The 19,443-nt window shown below is 44.0% G+C and overlaps 1 protein-coding gene across 2 annotated transcripts in view; it reads left to right on the forward strand.

Moving 5' to 3' along the window:
• The window catches only part of mapkap1 (MAPK associated protein 1), a 34,904-nt gene extending 15,880 nt beyond the window's left edge, over positions 1 to 19,024 (forward strand). Inside the window, exons 3-12 of one of the 2 annotated variants that reach the window (XM_070552191.1) lie at positions 8,291 to 8,380; positions 9,490 to 9,638; positions 9,836 to 10,008; positions 11,261 to 11,437; positions 12,145 to 12,254; positions 12,550 to 12,657; positions 15,816 to 15,956; positions 16,555 to 16,692; positions 17,359 to 17,456; positions 18,460 to 19,024. In XM_070552191.1, coding sequence (XP_070408292.1) covers positions 8,291 to 8,380; positions 9,490 to 9,638; positions 9,836 to 10,008; positions 11,261 to 11,437; positions 12,145 to 12,254; positions 12,550 to 12,657; positions 15,816 to 15,956; positions 16,555 to 16,692; positions 17,359 to 17,456; positions 18,460 to 18,582 — 1,307 coding nt within the window. In that variant the 3' untranslated portion in view covers positions 18,583 to 19,024. The remainder of the gene's footprint in view (positions 1 to 8,290; positions 8,381 to 9,489; positions 9,639 to 9,835; positions 10,009 to 11,260; positions 11,438 to 12,144; positions 12,255 to 12,549; positions 12,658 to 15,815; positions 15,957 to 16,554; positions 16,693 to 17,358; positions 17,457 to 18,459) is intronic. The other variant, XM_070552192.1, reaches the window with a different exon arrangement.
• The last annotated feature ends 419 nt before the right edge of the window (positions 19,025 to 19,443 follow it).

A 19,443-nucleotide genomic window follows, 5' to 3' on the forward strand; every position in this document is an offset into this window, starting at 1 on the left:
TGTGCGCCTCTTGGACCACATGCAGAATGACATTAACGTCGAGGCTGTAGACACATCTGTAGCTATGTATCCATGCTATGGTTGCTATGGTAGCGCTGTCAAACAAACTCTGATCATGTGACCATTACAAACTCTACCTCATACAAACTTTACAGCACGTTACATATTTAACAAACCCATATTTTTTAATCACATATTTTAGACATGTTTTTAAATCAATGTTACACTTTTATCATCTTATCTAGTAATTAAATGAACCAAATTAAGCATCTCTCTATCACAGAAACATTTGAAATAAACAACTTTATTTTAACTGTCTCAGGGACAGTTACAGTTACATTGTTATCACGCTACGTTGGTCCAGGCAAATCTTTCTGTTGGAAAGATGGGCAACTTTTAAAAAGAAATCCATCATTACCTCTTTGAAAATACACTTTTAGCATAGAGCTGCATGTATATTAGGGCTGAACGATTAATTACATGTGCAATTAAATTGCGATGTGACAAAAGGAGATTTTCTAATCGCAAAGGCTGCATTTTGGCAGCGAGTGGTTAGCGCAATGCTAATATACGTGGAAAAACCCATAGGAATGCTAATGCTAATATCACTGATTACATTATTACAAATTATGAATTAGAAACGTGCCAAATGATTACATTTGGAGTCTTAAAGAAAGTAAAACTACCATCAATCAAATAAGTACAGACAGGTATTTTAGTAAAGCCAGAAAACTTTTAACTCCAGAGTTTTGGCTTGCAGCTATGAGCGTAACTGAACTACGCATGGACAAGACGTCAAAAACTAAACACAAAATACTTCAATAAACGGGACACACTTCTTTCCTTTTTTTTTTTTTACCGTGTCCTGTCTGGCTGTGAAGCAAACAGAATTAATGTCTGAATGCTGGTGACAAGCCTTACAGATTTACTCTCAGGTGGAGCATCAAAGCGTCTGCTTTTAATGTCACGCCTGATACTTAAAACTTTATTGTTATTGTTTTTGAATGCTTTGTAATTCCGACCAGACACGGAGACAGAGGTGAAAGAGAAAGGAAAAGAAAAGGTGGGGAGAGAGAGAGAGGGGGGGGGGGGGTTCCACAAAAATAAACAAAAATGAACAAGAGTCTGCTTCTAAACCTGCAGAAAAAGACAAAAAAAAGCAAAAGGGCAAAAAAAAGGGACACAACAACAATACAACAAGATCAAGCTATCACTGCGTCAACTTGATGAAGAAATATATAATTAACATTGCTTAACTGAAGAATCACGATAATAAATCACAGTGCATTAAGTGCCCACTATAGTCTTAAGACCTGTGTTTAACGTGCCCAAGCCCATACTTTTGAGAGCACCATGTGAGCACCTGTGTGTGTACACGCGCTTGTTTATGTAAGGTTTCTCTATAGGAGCTTCCAACAGAGAGTGTGAGGGACCACAGATCCGCCCCCCAAAGATGCGCAGGAGACGGGGGGAGCTCCAAGTCTCAGAGATCCAGGCGCTGCCCCAGAGCACAGGAACCCCAAGGAGACTGCAACCAGAAAGGCCCCCGCCCCCCTCGAGAGGCACAGAGGATCGCCCCGGGGGGCCACAACCAGCAGCTGGCAGAGTCCCGGGAGACATCAGCGGCAAGCCCTCAGGCCCGCCCGCAGCCTCCCACCCCCTAGCCGGCCGAGCCCGGGACCCAGCGACCCGGGACCCAGGCGCGACCACCCCCGTCTGGGACCCAGCAGAGCCCAGGGACCCAGACCCCACCAGGCAGCCACCGGGATCTATCAGGCAGATGCCAAAATCTTAAACCCCCCAGACCCGGTTGCCACGAACACTCAGGCAGACCAAGGCACAACCCCTCACACCAGGTGTGGCAGGGGGAGGGGGGACGAAGATCTATATCATCAAAAGAAGTTCCAGGAGAGGGGAGGAGTCAAAGGCCCCAGCTGACATATACAGTCATACACAAACACAGTCACACACTCCCTCCCTCATGCTCACACATGCACATACAACCCAAGACTTACAAAAATGCACGCCGGACACCCACTCATGCTCCCCATACACACCCTATTCACTCTGGTCCCGGTACTGCTGCACATTGGGTACAACCATCACCGGTAACCAGAGTTTGACCCTTTCTGCTGGGGTGCTGATGAGCAGGCTCCCCTGCCCAACGCTGAGCACAGCAATCTACCACCTCAGACCCCAACCAGACGGCCAAATCTCCCTCCAAGCCTCCAGCCCCAGGAAGCCAAGCAACAATAGAGGTGGCTAAGACCCCTAGTCTCCCTCCGCCTACTCCATTATAGTGTTGTGTGATCATGAGGTGTATTCCATGGCTGTGGTGAGCGGGCAGTGCGGGCATCATCCGGCCTGTGCCAGCTGATGCCACCGCACCACCCCACTTACACCCTCAGCCCTCGGTGTCTAAGTGCGGTTTAAAATTGGAAGTGGGCACCGGCACCCGGGAGGAGGCTTAAATATCCCCCTGCCAAATGCCGTTGAATGTGCTCACTCCCACTTGACACACTTCTTTCCTGCAAATACAATTTCACAGGTGTTGCTAATACCTATGATCCTTCAAGGGATGTGCTCAAAGAGGAGTTCAACATTATGAATACAATATAGTGTTTTATTTTAAAATACCATTATAAACACAAACTTACGTCTTAAGAAACATTATTTTAATAACGAAACTGCTAAATTCTTTCCAACAGTATGGGTGTGTAGTGTATTTTGTCCGAGTGGGTTTGCCGTACTTTGACGTCATCGGCAGTCGAAGGACGCCGAGCCAATCTTGCACCCGAGCAGATCTTGTACCGACACCATGTGTTTCGACCATGCCAGTCACGTACTTTGAGATTTATCAGCATGTAAAAATTTGTAATTAGCATGACTACAAATCGGATGTTGGTACGTCGCTTATAAGACGTCACCACATAGTCTCCTCTCCCCAGCATAGCTGCTACTTACCACATGCATAGGCGTCATTTTAACCGGGGACGCCGGGGACATGTCCCCGGCAAAATTCGTGATCGGCAGCTGTGTCCCCCCCCACTTTCAAAAAAGCCTGCTGATGAGGATTTTTGTTTTACCAGCTCAGATCTTATACCAGGGGTCGGTAACCTGTTCCCATCAAAGAGCCATTATTACCCATTTCCCACGGTAAAGAAAACACCGCAGCAGCCGCAGCGTTGCGGGCGGGGCCTACCCTCAGACAGCAGAGCGCTGCTCACAACAGGTGACAGCAGCCGGGGGCATCGCACCCGTGGGGGATTCAACACCCACACTTTTCCAGCTGTTTTGCTCACCTCCACACCAGTCTGGTTTCTTTACGTCGCACTCACTCTGTTTGCCTCATCTCCTTCTTCACCTCCCAGCCGATGTCGGGTTTCCAGGAGAGCAGGAGAGGGAGGGACGGAAGAGCTCGACTGAATTCATAATTTTACATCTTGAATTTAGCTGTACAAAGTCTGAGTTTGATAAAGTGAAGAACAACAATTTGCAGAGGTTTATAACTGGCGCGGCGCCAGGTTTTCATTTTTGGGTGGGCCACAGTAATTTTGGACGGACCTTAATAAGCAGTGACTTAGTGAAGCAGGCAGGTCGCACTAGAAAAATTTAGTTTAAAAAGACGTCATAAATGTTTTCCCCAGTCATTTTTATTTCTAAAATATGAAGTAAAAACTCACAATTTAATTTTCATTCATTTGTCCTTAATATTTAGTCTACAACCGTGCGTTAAGTGGACCAACTTCCAGTAAACGCAAAGCATCCAGTCCACCTCTCCAAATGCGTAAAATGTGCATCAGCCGCTAGGCGCGCCGCGCGCACCATCAGCTGATCAGCCCAGACAAAAGCAGAGCAAATAGAGAAAGAATAGAGGATGATTGTGTCTGGATGTGGATGGAGATTACATTTTACAGCAGCCTGATCATCTTTTAAATACGTAACCCATCACCTGTCTTCTAGTCCACGCTATCAGCATTATTTTAATTGGTGTGTGTGTGTGTGTGTGTGTGTGTGTGTGTGTGTGTGTGTGTGTGTGTGTTTTCCACTTCAAACACTGGTCTAACCAACCAGACCAGCGTGTCCAGTAACATATTAATGTTACAATTAAACTTGATTAACCCCAGAGCCGTGCGCACTGCACTGTACTGACTGTAAATGAGGGGGAAACGATTTAATCGGATCCTTTTCTTTTCAACATGGTTTAATGTAAAGTTTCATTCAGTACAAACTTTAGTTACACCAATCTAACGAGACAGAGCCTGGATTTGTATTCTGAACAGTTTAAACATGTTTAAAACGGAGACATGCATGACGTGTCTAAAATTCGCACCTGCTCTGCTATTACAGAAATTAAACTAACAAGATGAATAACATGAAATTATTTTAGGCACAGACAACATCCCCCACACTTTTGAAAAGCTTGCAACGCGCCTGATCGCTCGTGTACGTCTTAATTATCTTTCATTAGACGATAATCAATAAAACAATTTATATAAAATGGATCCAGAAGTTGTAGCCCGTCTCTGCCTTCAATTTTTGGTATTTTTCACCCTGTTGATGGTTTTACTGAGCAGGTGCCACTTTTGTCCTATGTTTCTTTTTAAAACATGTTTAGACTGTTCAGAATACAAATCCAGGCTCTGTCACGTTTGATTGTTGTAATTAAACTTTGTAGGTGGGGAAGGTCAGAAAGCAGCTCAGAAGCGCCGATATGATTACGCACAAGCGTGACGCGTCAACCCGGTCTCACAGTAAGACCGGGTTGGAACTGTTCAGGTTTACGCAGACAATCTTTACATTTAGAATTAGCTTACAGATGTAAAATTAATGCAGTAAAATATAAAGCTTTTTATTTAAACATCCATTCATTATTTCACAAGCACAGAGAGCCGCATCAGAAGGATGGAAGAGCCGCATGCGGTTCCAGAGCCGCCGACCCCTGTGCTAGCCTACTTTATTGTCCCCAGCAATTTTTAAACCCCACTCAAGTGTATGGTTAGTGTCCCCAGCAATTCTGAAAACAAACTGACGCCCTTGACCACATGGCCATATTTTTGGTGGTTCTGTCCTCCTGAAAGAAGGATTTGATGTTTGCTGAACTTACAGCCATTTTCCCGCTGTTTTACTCTGTGTACGGATGGTGACGTCACTTTGGTGAAGTGCATTTGTAGTTCTGGACTTATTTTCACACAAATCCTAAAATTACTTTTCTCCCTGTTCGAAAATAAGCTCTTTCTTGGTACCAAAATGTGTCTTTAAAATTCACTGACATCATATGTGAAATCCTTGGTAAATAGCAAGCGGAATTAGAAAATAGCATCTTTAGCCCCATTGACTTTCATTCAATTTTTTGTTCTTCCAAGGACCCATGGTCTGGAAGTAGATGGGTATGACTTAGACTCCCTATAGAAACACAAGCAGAAAACAGAGGCTGGTGGGAATGAAGTAGACAGAATTGAAACAGGTTATGCACACTGGCTGTTGGAATAAACAACAACAATGCTGCAGCACAGCTTTTTGGTACATACTGTCTTGTTTTATGGTGTTACGTGTGTTGCTTTGTGACAATGGTCTTGTCATAAGACCCTTTTCACGGTCTCGTCACTTGCAGAAATAGGCTTGAAATTTTGTTTCCAAATGGGAGGTTCCCACCACCACCCTTTTGACTGTGTCACACATCTCATCTTGCCCAGACAATCCAAAAATGGGAAAAGAGGTGGAGGGTGGGGCTGTTACGGTTGGAACAAATGAACCGGTGTAGCTACTAGCTAACTTCGCTAACCCAAGAAGCTAAGACGGGGCTTCGGGGACTGGGGTAGCCCACCCGCTTGGCCGCCTGGTTTCAGTGCGAGGCTGTAGTCATGCTGGTCGCCTGTGGAGATCTAATTTTTGATTGGGACTGTTAATTACATGCAGAGCCTTAGACTGGTGCGATCGTAGCCAGGTGCCAAGGCCTTTTACATCAGCTCATGCTCCATGGTCAGAGATCAGTGGGACAATAGCTACATGCCAACCCAAAACTAACTGAGTTTTTTCAGGCATTTTTAGCAAGAAAAATGCAGTCGGGTGACTCCAAAGTGAAGGCACCTTCAGCCTGCTTTACTGTAAGCTGACCGAGGATATTGGGCTTCGCTGGTGCACCATGGTCAAAGATCCGCGAGAATTGGAAGAATTGACTCATCTCCCGTCTCTGTAAACACATAGAATTTTCCCTGATTCAACCAGCAAATTATTAGCAATAAAAATGCGGTTGAGCTACTCAAAAGTGAAGAAGTGTCAACTAAAATAGCTGTGGTGTTTCTGTGGTCTCCCTCAGAGATCCACAAGTGACCAGCATGACTACAGCCTTGCATCGGAGCCGGTCCACGCGTCCCGGCTGCCCCAGGAAACGGGACTCTAGCAACTGTTCCTGGACAGGAGACAGGAGAAGCTGGGCACCCGCTTAAGTTTCTTATGCAGCCCCACTAACACGCTTCACCAAGCAGTTAACTCATTCACTGCCAGCCGTTTCCTGATCAGAAAAGCCCTTCGCTGCCAGTGTTTTTCTGCGTTTTTACTGTTTTATTTAAGAGCCGCAGAACATTGCACACTAAGATGATGTCAACGCCAAAACTAACAAAACAAAGAGGAGAATCACCTCTTACATTAGGAAGACTTAAGTCATCATTGGCAGTGAACGGTTGGATTTAAAATGACGACTTTTGTCGTCAATGGCAGTGAATGAGTTAAATGACACAGCATCCCCCCATTCAACCAGCAAAATAAAGTACAGAAATATAGTTTTACTTACTGATAAAAGGGAAGCAGAAACTGCTTGGATGATATATTAGTAACTACAGTGTGCTCTCTGTGTCCAAATAATTCCACAATTAACATCCACACACAAACACAACTAAAGTTCAGAGTTCAGAACATCTATTAACGTGAGGCCCAGGCTGAGGCCTTTCCCTGGAGCTAGCTCTGAAGTCACGTGGCTCTGATGCTCATTAATTATTGAGAATTTGAAGCATTTAAATACACTTAAACAGAAGAGTTGCAAAATACACCCCCCCCCCCCCCCCCCCCCCCAGTTTCCTGAATGTAAACTAGATCTATTAAAATGTTTTTTGAACCAAGATGTTAACATGTTTATTTCTGCTGTGAAATTAGCATTTTTCACATGGGAGTCAATGAGGATTTGCTCACTTCAGGTACCAGCCCCTAGCAGATGAGGGTGGAACTGCAGTCTTTAGCCACAGGTCTGAGAGGCTGGGGTTCCCCTTGATGTAAACGCACTGACTGTGGTACACCTCAAAACCAGAACCGGCCCATGCCTAAAGGAATGAACTGTGTTTAAGGTGGGATGTGGGTGCTCAGAACTACGTGGAGATGCACTGATTGATGCTTTCCTTGTTATTCCAAAAGTTGATTCCCTTTAGCCTCGTAGGATTCCCAGATTTAAACATACAGTGTTTCAGTGAACCTCATATAGGTAAATGGGACTGAAACAGGCTGATCAGTGCATCTCTCCTTCATAATAATAATATTAAAATCTGCTTTTTTGAATCTAAATCAACTGAATGGATCATAAATGTGTTTTTTAAGCATTTGACTCTGAAGGTTGTCCTGTAAGGGAGTCCAAAGGCAGACCGTTGGTTTCCTTTTGGCTCTCTGAAGCATTTGGCGGGGTGATGCTGGAGGTTCTGGGGTTTGAGGGGGAAGCTGCAATCCTCTGACAAGTTCCAGGTGTAACTTGAATACTGACCTGTGGTGGCTGTCTCATCAGGACTCCAACAAGATAACCGTGAGAAAACTGGGGCAGCTGGTAAGATGTAGGACATCCAGACCACTTTAAAGTAAAGTCTGCTGGTTTTATTTGATGTGATATGTTATTGGTGTTTACGTACTGCTGCCTCCACAGGTGTTGGCCGTGGTTCTGTTTATTTGTATTGTTACATTTCATATTGTTGTCATTTTATTTTCAAAGGTCTTCTAAAACGAGGCTGTGTGATTAATCCCAGAGTTTGAGACATAGGAGGAAATTAATTGTCATAAAAACTGTTATTGTTTTAAAAAATGTATTAAAGTAGTTGTGTTTACTCACAACATCCACATTGATAATAAAACAAATAGTTTTGTTTATTACAGTAATAATGCAGTGGATATCGTTTGTTTTTACTGTGCAGTTGGGTTTTGTTTTACCATGTTATGATGCGATTTACATAAATACCAACTCTGTTTCACCAGGTTTCGGTGAATCAGAACTGTTTTCCCATTACATAAAAATGAAACATCTTTTTGTTTTCAGCTCAGAGGCTTGAAAGACTGAGGAAAGAACGTCAGAACCAAATAAAATGTAAAAATGTTCAGTGGAAGGACCGGACATCCTCCCAGTCTGGTACGTAGTTTAAATTGTTTCAAATAATCAATTTTTCTCTCGTCTGTTTTAGCTCTGATGTCATCATCACGTTCCAACAGGTTAGACAAACATTGCTGTAAAAGGGGAGTTCTTGCACATCTTTTAGTGTATTAGGATCATGTGTGGTCATTTAAGGCATAAATAACATAGTCATGTATTTTTGTTTTATTAGATCTATTTTGTATTCAATTATTCATTTAAATATTGTGATCATATTTTATGGCCTTATCACCCAGATCTAAAATATCCACAACCCTTTTTAAAGTTTGGATTTCCCGTTAAACACATGAAAACTAACATGTTGTGACTGTTAAACATATTCTTTTGTTTTTACAATGAGTAGGGCTGCAACAGATCTGAAACAAGGACTGAACGCAGTCGTCTGTGTGATTTAATAATATGGAACATCAAATATCAAATTTTTTATGATTCTTAAAGGAGTGGTTCCATAATTTAAACATTTGCAGTGGTCTCTAGTAGGAATAAATGCCTTGTAAGCAAGTCATACTCAGGGGGAAAAAAGCTCAGATGCACGTAATCAGGACGTCAGTTGGAGGAAAAACTAGCTTCAGACGATAGGTTTTGGACTCTCCTGACTTTGGACTTTCCTGATATTTGGACATCTCACCTCTGATTGGCTAACAGCAACGCAACTTTACCCCTGACTGTTTGCTCTGTAACGTTGATGTTTTATCTCCACATCTAACTCAAGCGTGGAGGAGTTCTGCTGTGTGGTGGAGTTGCTAATGCTAATGGCTACTAGTTGAGACATCCTCTGCTCTATACTTGACTCAACAACAGCCCTTCCCATCTCGAGTCAAAATGAGTGAGTCCATGAATCTTAAATGACAGTGTGACGTAGATCTGTCAGGCTTATCAAATCGTAGAGTTTCCCCGTCTATTTTCTATTAGAAGCTAATGCAGGAGATAGGTGTAGGAGACCATTTTCATGTTCTGCCTGCATGAAATCTCAGTGTGACTGATTATAATCAGAAATAATCATTAAAATGGTTTTTCAGTGATCCACATCTTTAAATAAAAGTGGCATGAATATATTTATGTTTACTACTTTTTGATTTTCTGTTCAGTAGAAGATCTGGGCTCTCTGTTTGAGAAACGGGATTATAAGGACAGGCTGCGGACATTGGGAACTAAATCCACCTTGTCCCTGCGTCTGGAGCAGTGTCCTCAGCAGCTCAACAACCCCTTTAATGAATACTCCAAGTTTGATGGCAAGGTGAGAATCCCTTTATCGGTCCATCTATGTCACTTTAGTTTGACCTTTGTGATCACCCACTGCCTAATGGCTAAAGGTGTGTATGTTAGGCATTGAATGGTAAAACTAACTCATCTGTGCTGTAGGTAGGCGGGCTCAGAGGAGATGTTAAAAGAAACTAATTTAGAGCTGAAAGTTCTTACTCTCTACAACTTTAGGGTCACATCGGAACGACAGCTACGAAAAAGATCGACGTTTACCTCTCAATGCAGATGACTCAGGAGAAAGTGCATCCAATGACTGTGGTCACCATTGCAAATGCCCGCGTCCACGACCTCATCGGGCTCATTTGTTGGCAGTATACAGGCGAAGGGAGAGAACCCAAACTCAAGTGAGTTCAAAGACATCCCAAGAAAATTCCAGCTGTGTTTCTTCACTCAACCCACTTCACTGATGGGTCTGTGGCACTTCCAGTAATTTTCTCCCAACTTTTCAGTACCTGCTTGATTGTGGTTCCTAGCGTTCTGACCAAGTCAGTCACTGATTGGCTAGGGGGTGGAGTCACTCGTTATTCCAGAGCTTTCTACTTGATGCTTCACTGGTTCAGAGTCTGACAAAAAGCCAGCGACTGAGCACAATGCTCATAATCATCGCAATTGTTGTGCTGAGTGGTGTTTCTGCGTAGCATACAGATCACCTCATGCTGTTTACTGATCATGAGTAGTGTCTTGGTAAATCCCTAGCCTGGCCTGCCAGACTCATCCTCTGTCTACACAGAGAACTAGTCTGGTTACTCACAGGCAGGGAGGTACATGAGGGGCGGGACTAGCCAGCTCAAAAATAACCAATCAGAAAAAAGGCGTAATGCAGACTGTACCACGCAACGCTGTAGTTTTTCAGCTGTAGTCAAAAATGGCATTTGGCGAAGGTGCAAACATCTTTCTTTAGAAGAAAGGCTTTTATCGCTTCCTCTTGTTGTGGTTTTAAAGACATGTCCAAGTCATTTAGAACAGAGGAAAGAGCCGCAGCAAACTCCACTTCAGACGCCATGTTTATGAGAAACTCAGCATTGCGGTGTGTGACGTACGCTGCTCAGCACTGATTGGCTCGATTAGAATTCTCCGAGGGTGGGGCTGGCTGGTCAGGCCAAAAAATCCCCATGTGATGATGTTCTGAATGTGAGAAGAATGATGAAATTGGTTGGTTAAAGTTACTTGACACCTGATCTGTTTCAAGCTTTCAGTGAATGTAGTCACATGACAGTAATGATGTTCATCTGTGTATAAGTAAGTGTGTGAAATAATAAGAATCAGCAATGTGGTTTAACCATTCTAAACCAGCCTGCAGTGCTGTCTCAAAGATGGTTCCAATGACCTTCAGATGATTCCAGAACAAACTCCCTCCTTGAAGGTGTTAGGGTTGCGATCTTGTCACCCTGGACTCATCTCTGAGAAGAGCCTGAAACTGGCTTTGAGACAGCCCTCCGTGGAACAAGGGATTCTGCAATCTCTCAGCTTTGTTCCTGTTGTGGCTAACCTTCCTGAAACTTCCACATAACAGCTTGACCAGGAAGTGCATTATGCACCAGTATTGGTCTGCCTCTGTGTGACAGCTGTTAAGTGTCCCTCTGCTCCTGCCTACAGTGAGAATGTAGATGCCTACTGCCTCCACATTGCTGAGGATGATGGTGAGGTGGACACCGACTTCCCGCCGCTGGACTCCAACGAACCAATCCACAAGTTTGGCTTCAGCACTTTAGCGCTGGTGGAGAAATATTCATCCCCTGGCCTCACTTCTAGACAATCACTGTTTGTCAGAATGTAAGCTCAGAATAATCATATTTTGACAAAATGCAATACATTTTTAGCAAACCTGATTGTTATCAAGCACCAATAGTGCTATTTTGTAACGTTCAACTGTGAATAGGCAAGCCAGCGTTATTTATATAGAACATTTCATACGCAGAAGCAATTCAATCTGCTTTCCAGGTGCAAGAACAGCAAGAACATCAAAATCAGTGTGACAACATGAAACAGCAGATCATAAAATCAAATTTAAAAATACACAAATTAAATTAGATGTATAAAATAAGATAAAATATAAAGATTATGTGGAATGTTCATAGTGTTAAGCTTATAAATGATTAATAAGAAAGACTCTCCACATATTCCAATTAGAACAGATGAAACTCATCTGGTGAGAAGCTAAACTTCTTCAAGGATTCAAAGAAATCCTCTTTCCCTCTTAAACCTTCCAGGATTAATGACCTGGATGACTGAACCTTCACCATCATTAGTGGGAAAACAACCCAAAGCATTTTCTACTGAACCTGTAGCAGCTTTATATATGATAGCGTGTGGCTTGATTCAAATGGAATCTGATATAAATGAATTGGTTAGTGTTTTTGTCATAGTGACCTTTATGTTGATGATTTAACTGATAAAGAGCTTGAGCTACAGTTACTCTTATAGCCCTACATTTATGTCCTTAACATCCTTAACTTCTTTTGTGTCTTTTTTCCTTTTAGAAATGCAGCTCACGGCTTTTCTCTGATACCTGTAGACAGCCTGAAGGTAACTATGAAGGAAATCCTTCAGAAAGCACTCAAGAAGAGGAAAGGTTCACAGAAAGGCTCTGGTAATCTGATGTTCTATTATTTATTATGCTTTCTTATTCCTGTAAGAGACACGCACACACGCACGCACACACACACACACACACACACACACACACACACACACACACACACACACACACACACACCACACACACACACACACACACGCACACGCGCGCATGCTCACACGCACACACACACGCACGCACGCACACGCACGCACGCACGCACGCACGCACACACACACACACACACACACACTTTTAGCTAACCCTAACTTTAGAACAGAACTGTGACGTTGTGGTTTCTGGACAGGGCCCATGTATCGTCTGGAGAAGCAGATGGAGCCAAATGTTGCTGTTGATCTGGACTCAACACTAGAAAACCAGAATACACTGGAGTTCTGCTTGGTGAGAGAAAACAGTAAGTCGTCCCATTGTGAGCAGTGACCTGCGCTGATTTCAGTTACTTCTACTTCTTAAACTTGATATGAATACTGATGAAACGTGCCACACCAGCTCCCTCAGAACCTTTAAAGACTTCTATCCAGTACCACCCGAGTCCCTGAAACCATCCATTTCTTCCGCCTATCCAGAGTCGGGTCACAGGGGCAGCAGCTTAAGTTGAGAGACCCAGACTTACCTCTCCCCAACAACTTGTGCCAGCTCTTCTGGGGGAATCCCAAGGAGTCTATGGCCAGCCAAGAGACATAGTCCCTCCAGCGTGTCCTGGGTCTCTCTTTAGGTCTCCTCCAAAGTCAATCAAAGCTTTATTTGTATATAGCGTCTTCCACAACCCTTTTCGGGCGCCTAAAGCACTATAAAACATTGTAAAAACACATACAATCCAAAAAAGAGAAGTTAAAACATAGAACATAAAACGTAGAGCAATAAGGCAAAGGGATAAAACATTGAATAAAAGCGCCCTAACAAGGAATAAAACAGCACTTTAAAACAAGAACTAAAAATAACAAAAGCAAGCCGACTTCAAACATGTTCTGGAAACTCTAATTGAAAAAAGAATTTTCAGTCGACTCTTAAAAACAAAGAGGTAGACGGCCTAAATGCAGGTGGCAGCTGGTTCCACAGTGATGGGGCCAGGACCGTTGTCCCGGTTGGATGTGCCAAGAAAAGTTCACCGTGGAGGTGTCCAGGAGGCATCCTAATCAGATGCCTCATTACATTGGCTCCCTGTAGATTTTCGGGCAAGGTTTAACGTTCTGTGATATGCCTTTGGGTCTCCTTATGGTGGTGCTCCACCATATTTGGCTGCTCTAATAAAAAGGCATACACCATTACGAACCCTTTGCTTGGCTGACCTGGAGCCACTGACTAGGTACAGGTCTAGAGGAGATCGGGCTTTCTCGGTCTTGGCTCCTTGTCTCCGGAATGAGCTTCCACTAAACTGTCACCTTCACTGCAGGTTTATAAGAGTCGTTTGAAGACTCATTTTTATAATTTGGCCTTCATGTGACTTTGTTATATGCTTTTGTGCTGCTTTTACACTTTGTATGTTGCTTTTGTCTCCCTTTACTACCCAAAGCTCGTGACCATAGGTGAGGGTAGGAACATAGATTACTGGTAAATTGAGAGCTTTGCCTTCTGGCTCAGCTCTCTCTTCACCACAACAGATCAGTACAACGCCCGCATCACTGCAGACGCAGGATCAATCTGCCCATCTATCTCATGCTCCATCTTTCCCTCACTCGTGAACAAGACCCCGAGATACTTGGAACTCCTCCACTTGGGGCAGGACCTCATCCCTGACCCATAGAGGGCATTCTACCCTTTTATGACTGAAGACCATGGTCTTGGATTTAGAAGAGCTGATTCTCATTCCAGCTGCTTCACACTCGGCTGCGAACCGCTTCAATGAAAGCTGGAGATCACGTTCCAATAAAGCCAACAGAACCACATCATCTGCAAAAAGCAGAGACCTGATCCTCAGGCCACCAAAATGGATGCCCTCAACACCTTGGCTGCACATAGAAATCCTGTCCATAAAGGTTATGAACCGAATCTGTGACAAAGGGCAACCTTGGCGGAGTCCAACTCTCACTGGGAACAAGCTCGATTTACTGCTGGCAATGCAGATCAAGCTCTGACACCGGTCATACAGGGACCTAACAGCCCATATCAAAGGCCTCGAACACCTTCTCCAAATCCACAACACACATGTAGATTAGTTGGGGCGAACTCCCACACACCCTCCAAGATCCCCCTAACCCCCAAATTCCACTACCTCCGCTCCGACACGAACGCCGGAGCAAAATCGGTCCCGTTGTAGTCAATCAGAGCAATTCCACTACTGCGGCCGTGCTCCGGGAGTGCGGCGCCGTGCGCCGCCCTCTGTTCCGGCGTCCGGCAAAAATAGAATCGATCCTATTTTCGCCGGACGCCGGAACACCTCCGCAGTAAATGGACAGAAATCACAACAGCCCAACAGGAAAAGGAGCAAGCACAACTTCCGTTTTTCACAATAAATCGATAAACAAAAGGCGTTTTTTGTTTCATATGCACAGGTTTAACAACTTTTAACAACTATCAGTGGCGGCTGAAGTTTAAATGCACAAAAGTAAGCCATAAATACAGTTTCCACTATCAAAGTAGTCACACTTTGTTGATCCAAACATTGCTGATCTCTATACAAATGATGAGCAGATTAAACAGCTCATGCCGATGCTTCTCCCACACAACGGGTGTTTGGATCTAACTTCCGCGTTTATTGCTCGGACTGTATCGCAAGATCTTGAAAATCCCGCGCATGCTTGTTTGCCCACCTCAGGTCTCCGCACCGGAGCGGAGCCGTTGTAGAGCGGGTACCAGTAAAAATTGAGTTCGGAAGCGAGCGGCTGCGGAAGGCAGGGGCGGACCGCAGCGGAGCGGAGGTAGTGGAATTTGGGGGTAAGAGTATAGAGCTGGTCCAGTGTTCCACGGCCAGGATGAAAACCACATTGTTCCTCCTGAATCCGAGGTTCAACAATCCGCTGGACCCTCCTCTCCAGAACCCCTGAAAAGTTCTTACCAGAGAGGTTCAGGATTGTGATCCCCCTGTTGTTGGAACACAATCTGCTGTCCCCTTTTTAAATATTTAGGTGGACCACCACCCCCGTCTGCCAGTCCAGTAGAACTGCCTCCGATGTCCATGCTATATTGCAGAGCCGCATCAGCCAACACAGTCTTGCAACATCCAAAGCCTCAAAGAACTCTGTGTGGATCTCATCCACCCCATAGCCTTGCCACCAAAGAGCTTTTTGACACAATGACGTCAGCCCCAGAGATTGGAGAGCTCAAAAGTCCCCACACTCTGCTTCCTCGCTGGAAGACATGCCAGCGGGATTGAGAAGGTCTTCGAAGTACTTTGCCCACCGATCCACATTGTCCAGAGTCGAGGTCAGCATTACGCCATGCCCACTATAAATAGTGTTGGGAGCGCACTGCTTTCCCCTCCTGAGATGCTGGATGATGGACAGACCAGAATCTCCTTGAAGGGAGACCATCCGGAATCCCATAAACAACTTCTTTAAATTATCTGATTTATTAGGTGATCATCCTAGTTCTTTCTTTTTGGTATTTTTCCAGGCTCCAGAGGTGAAGAGAGCTCAGAAGAGGACCCTCCTATCGACATCACATCGGTCCAGGACATGCTGAGCAGCCACCACTATAAGTCCTTCAAGATCAGCATGATCCACAAGCTGCGTTTCACTACAGACGTGCAGCTCGGTACTTACTGGTCCCAGTGCCGTAACACTGGTGGTGTTTACAGGAGTGCAATTTTGTTATACTGAAATTGTGGTCAGAACATCTGATATAGGATCTGTTTTTAGGTCGCTAAGTAGATATTTGCTGCAGGAGCCTTTTATAGTTTTGTTGTTATGTTTTAGATGTTTGAGGCTGGTAGATCATCCTGTCCTGGTGTCTCTACGTTTGATCAGATGTAGAGACTGTGGCTTCTTAGCACTTACTGTGGAGTCTCTTGCTTTGGGTCTTTCTCCAGACCCGTTCCTCGTCTCATGTCTTTCTTGGAGGTCCACACAGTGTTTGTGACACCACTTTGTTTCTGCCTTCTTCTGCAATACAAATATAACGCAGACACAGCTTGCATCTTTTATTATGAACATTAAAATCAGAGGAGAAGAAAGGTTTCAGGGCTCAGCCTAGAGCTAGAGCTAGTTCAGGGGATTAGTAGTGACAGAATAAAGGAATCATTTCTGTTTGTTTTATCCAGTAAGTCAGCAGAGACCCAAAGCTGTTACCTGCTGCTACACACTGTTCTCTCCAGCTTTGGGCAGTAGGGAATGTGTCTCTGGTGTGTTTGCAGGTGTTTCAGGAGAGAAAGTGGAAATCGATCCAGTTACCAATCAGAAGGCGAGCACTAAGTTCTGGATTCGACAGAAACCCATCTCTATTGACTCGGACCTCCTGTGTGCCTGTGACCTTGTAGAGGAGAGAAGTCCCAGTAAGTCCAGTCACAGTTCTCTCTGTTTAATAAAGACTAAAACATTGATCCGATCTGAATGAAAGCTCCCCTGGAAAATGCTAAACCTTCACTAAACAAACACAGTTAAAGAACAGCTGAGCTTTAAAAGGTTCTGTGGTGTTATCAGCACTAAGTATCTTACCTGCTGTAGATGGAGCACTAAGGAGTGTGGACCAGTACAGTCTTCAGATTAAAAAGCCCTAAACTAGAGAAGGAGTTCTGAGAAGTGAGCTAGGACATAATCTGTAAAAAACATCCCACTACAGTTTAAAACTTGGTTCTTTTCGTTTTTAATTGATGAATTTTCTCAGGTAGAAAGCAAACCAAGTCTAGTTTCATATGCTGGTGAAGGTTCTCAGTTATCCAGGTCATGGTAATCCAAAAGGGTTCAAATGAAGGCAACTGGACTTCTTTTGCCACTGGACGAACTCCAGCTGTCTTCGTTTGAAAACATTTGGACAACAAGTCCAGTTTCCTGTTTTCTGGGACTAGTCTCCAGTGTTAATGAAGTGACTGGAGGGTAAAGTTGTTAACAGGGATGCTGCATCCTGTCTGAGATGGGACTTATTTGTTTTAGAGCTGGTGGACTCCACACAACCAAGAGAGTTGATGATGTGCTTTTTCTGTTGTTTTCTTGCCTTACAGGTCATGCTATATTTAAACTCACCTATCTGAGCAACCATGACTATAAGCCTCTGTACTTTGAGTCTGATGCTGCTACGGTCAATGAAATAGTGCTGAAGGTGAGTTTTTTCTGACTCTGACTGTAACCTGCTCCTGTCTGAGGACAAACACTCACATTTCTCTACTGCTGTGGAAGAAACTCATTGGTTTAAATTGTTTACCTAAATGGTAAATGGCCTGTGTTTGTTATAGCGCCTTCTAGAGCCCTGGAACCCCCCAAGGCGCTTAACAACACAATCAGTCATTCACCCATTCACACCCTGGTGGTGATGAGCTACACTGTAGCTACAGCTACCCTGGGGCACACTGACAGAGGTGAGTTTGGTCCCTCCAACCACCACCAGCAGCAGGCAAGGCGGGTTAAGTGTCTTGCCCAAGGACACAGCGACAGACTGAGCGGGGCTCGAACCTGTAACCTTCTGATTACGAGGCGAGCACTTAACTCCTGTGCCACTGTCGCCCCAACAGGAAGTTGAGCCCAGGCCTGACAGATGTTTACAGTCTGATGTCTGTGCGTCCATTTGGAGCAACTCTTCAACACTCTAATTCAGTTAGGCTTTTTTATCACATGTTCTTTAATTAAAAACGTCCTTAATGAACATAATGGACAGTGATATTTGTAAATGGGACTGAAATGCTGCTTTCACCAAAGTGCTGCAGCTGGACTCAGGTCAGAGGAATGTTGCAGCTCATGGTGATAATCTGGTTCACCAGAAAGTTAAAAGAATAATTATTTTCCTCATTATTTTGATTATTTGTTTAGTTTGAGGTTTTCTGAACCTTTGAGGATAACCAGTGGTGGAGTATTAAAGTCCCACTCTGGCTGTTTTTGTTGAAACCACTTATGTCAAATGTACCTTGAGTGATTTTCATAAAAATGCCGTCATCCATCATCCACAGCATCCCTAAATATCCGGTTCTTTCTGCTCTGGGAGACCATTTTCCAGTGATGGAGACGGTTCAGATGTGATATTCTTGAATAGATATCTGAGCAGAACACATTCCATCATCACGCCATACATGCTATGACTGAAGCAGTTTTGTGTTTTGGGGTTTGCGTAGGTTAACTACATCCTGGAGTCTCGGGCCAGCACCTCTCGGGCTGATTACTATGCCCAGAAGCAGAGAAAGCTCAGTCGTCGGACAAGTTTCAGCTTCCAGAAAGAGAAGAAGACGGGTCAGTAGACAGAAGCTGCTGGTGCAGACCTTTTCCTGACCATCTGTCTCTCTGATGCTCCTGATCCGGAGCTGGAGACCTACAGGATAACAGGCAGGTTTTCCTGCTTTCGTTGATCCAAGCTGGAGTCTCTGAATCTCCGCAAGGGAGCAGATCACGTCAAAACGGAAACTTAATTTCAACAGACTGAAGAACTGTGGACAGTTTGGCTGTTGTGTAGCAGTCAAGTATTTTGTTCTCTCACTGCCTCTGTATTTAAATTCTGTCTTTCAAGATGTATTTGTAAAACTTCTACAAGTTGGTCGAGTTAGCCCAACAAACAGATCACAGCTACAGGCAAAAATCTGCTTCTGTTCCTTCTTTAACCCACTGGAGTGGGCCTGTTTTTATGTACTGTTTAAAAACATTTTCTATTCAGGAAATGAAATATTACAAACCATACTAGCTCAACTGCTTTGAATTACCTTCTTTCTCCAGTCCTCCTTCTGAAAGCATCGTTTTAACCATCTGGTACCTGCACCAGACACCTGGGTTATTTCTGGCCCTACGCTTTACCATCACCTACAAAGCTACTATTTCTTTTCATGAAAATTAATTAAGAAGCAGCTGAGATGGGTTGGAGAAGCATGAGATAACCCTGCAGCTAACTGGCGAAAACTTTTGCTCATCATTTTAACGGATGTTTAGAATCCCAGCGAGGGTTTAAAGGCGATCTGGAAAGTCTACCAGTAGTGTTAGAAATGTGTTGCTTCCATTGACAGCCCAGTGAGAGACTGGTTTAACTAAATGCTTCCAGACATTTGGAACGAACTAAAGACAAACTCACTGAGACTTAATGAAAATGAATTCAGAGGAACAGGACATAAACG

The sequence above is a fragment of the Nothobranchius furzeri genome, chromosome 6 (genome assembly GCF_043380555.1).
Source record: "Nothobranchius furzeri strain GRZ-AD chromosome 6, NfurGRZ-RIMD1, whole genome shotgun sequence".
NCBI classification, from domain to species: Eukaryota; Metazoa; Chordata; class Actinopteri; order Cyprinodontiformes; family Nothobranchiidae; genus Nothobranchius; species Nothobranchius furzeri.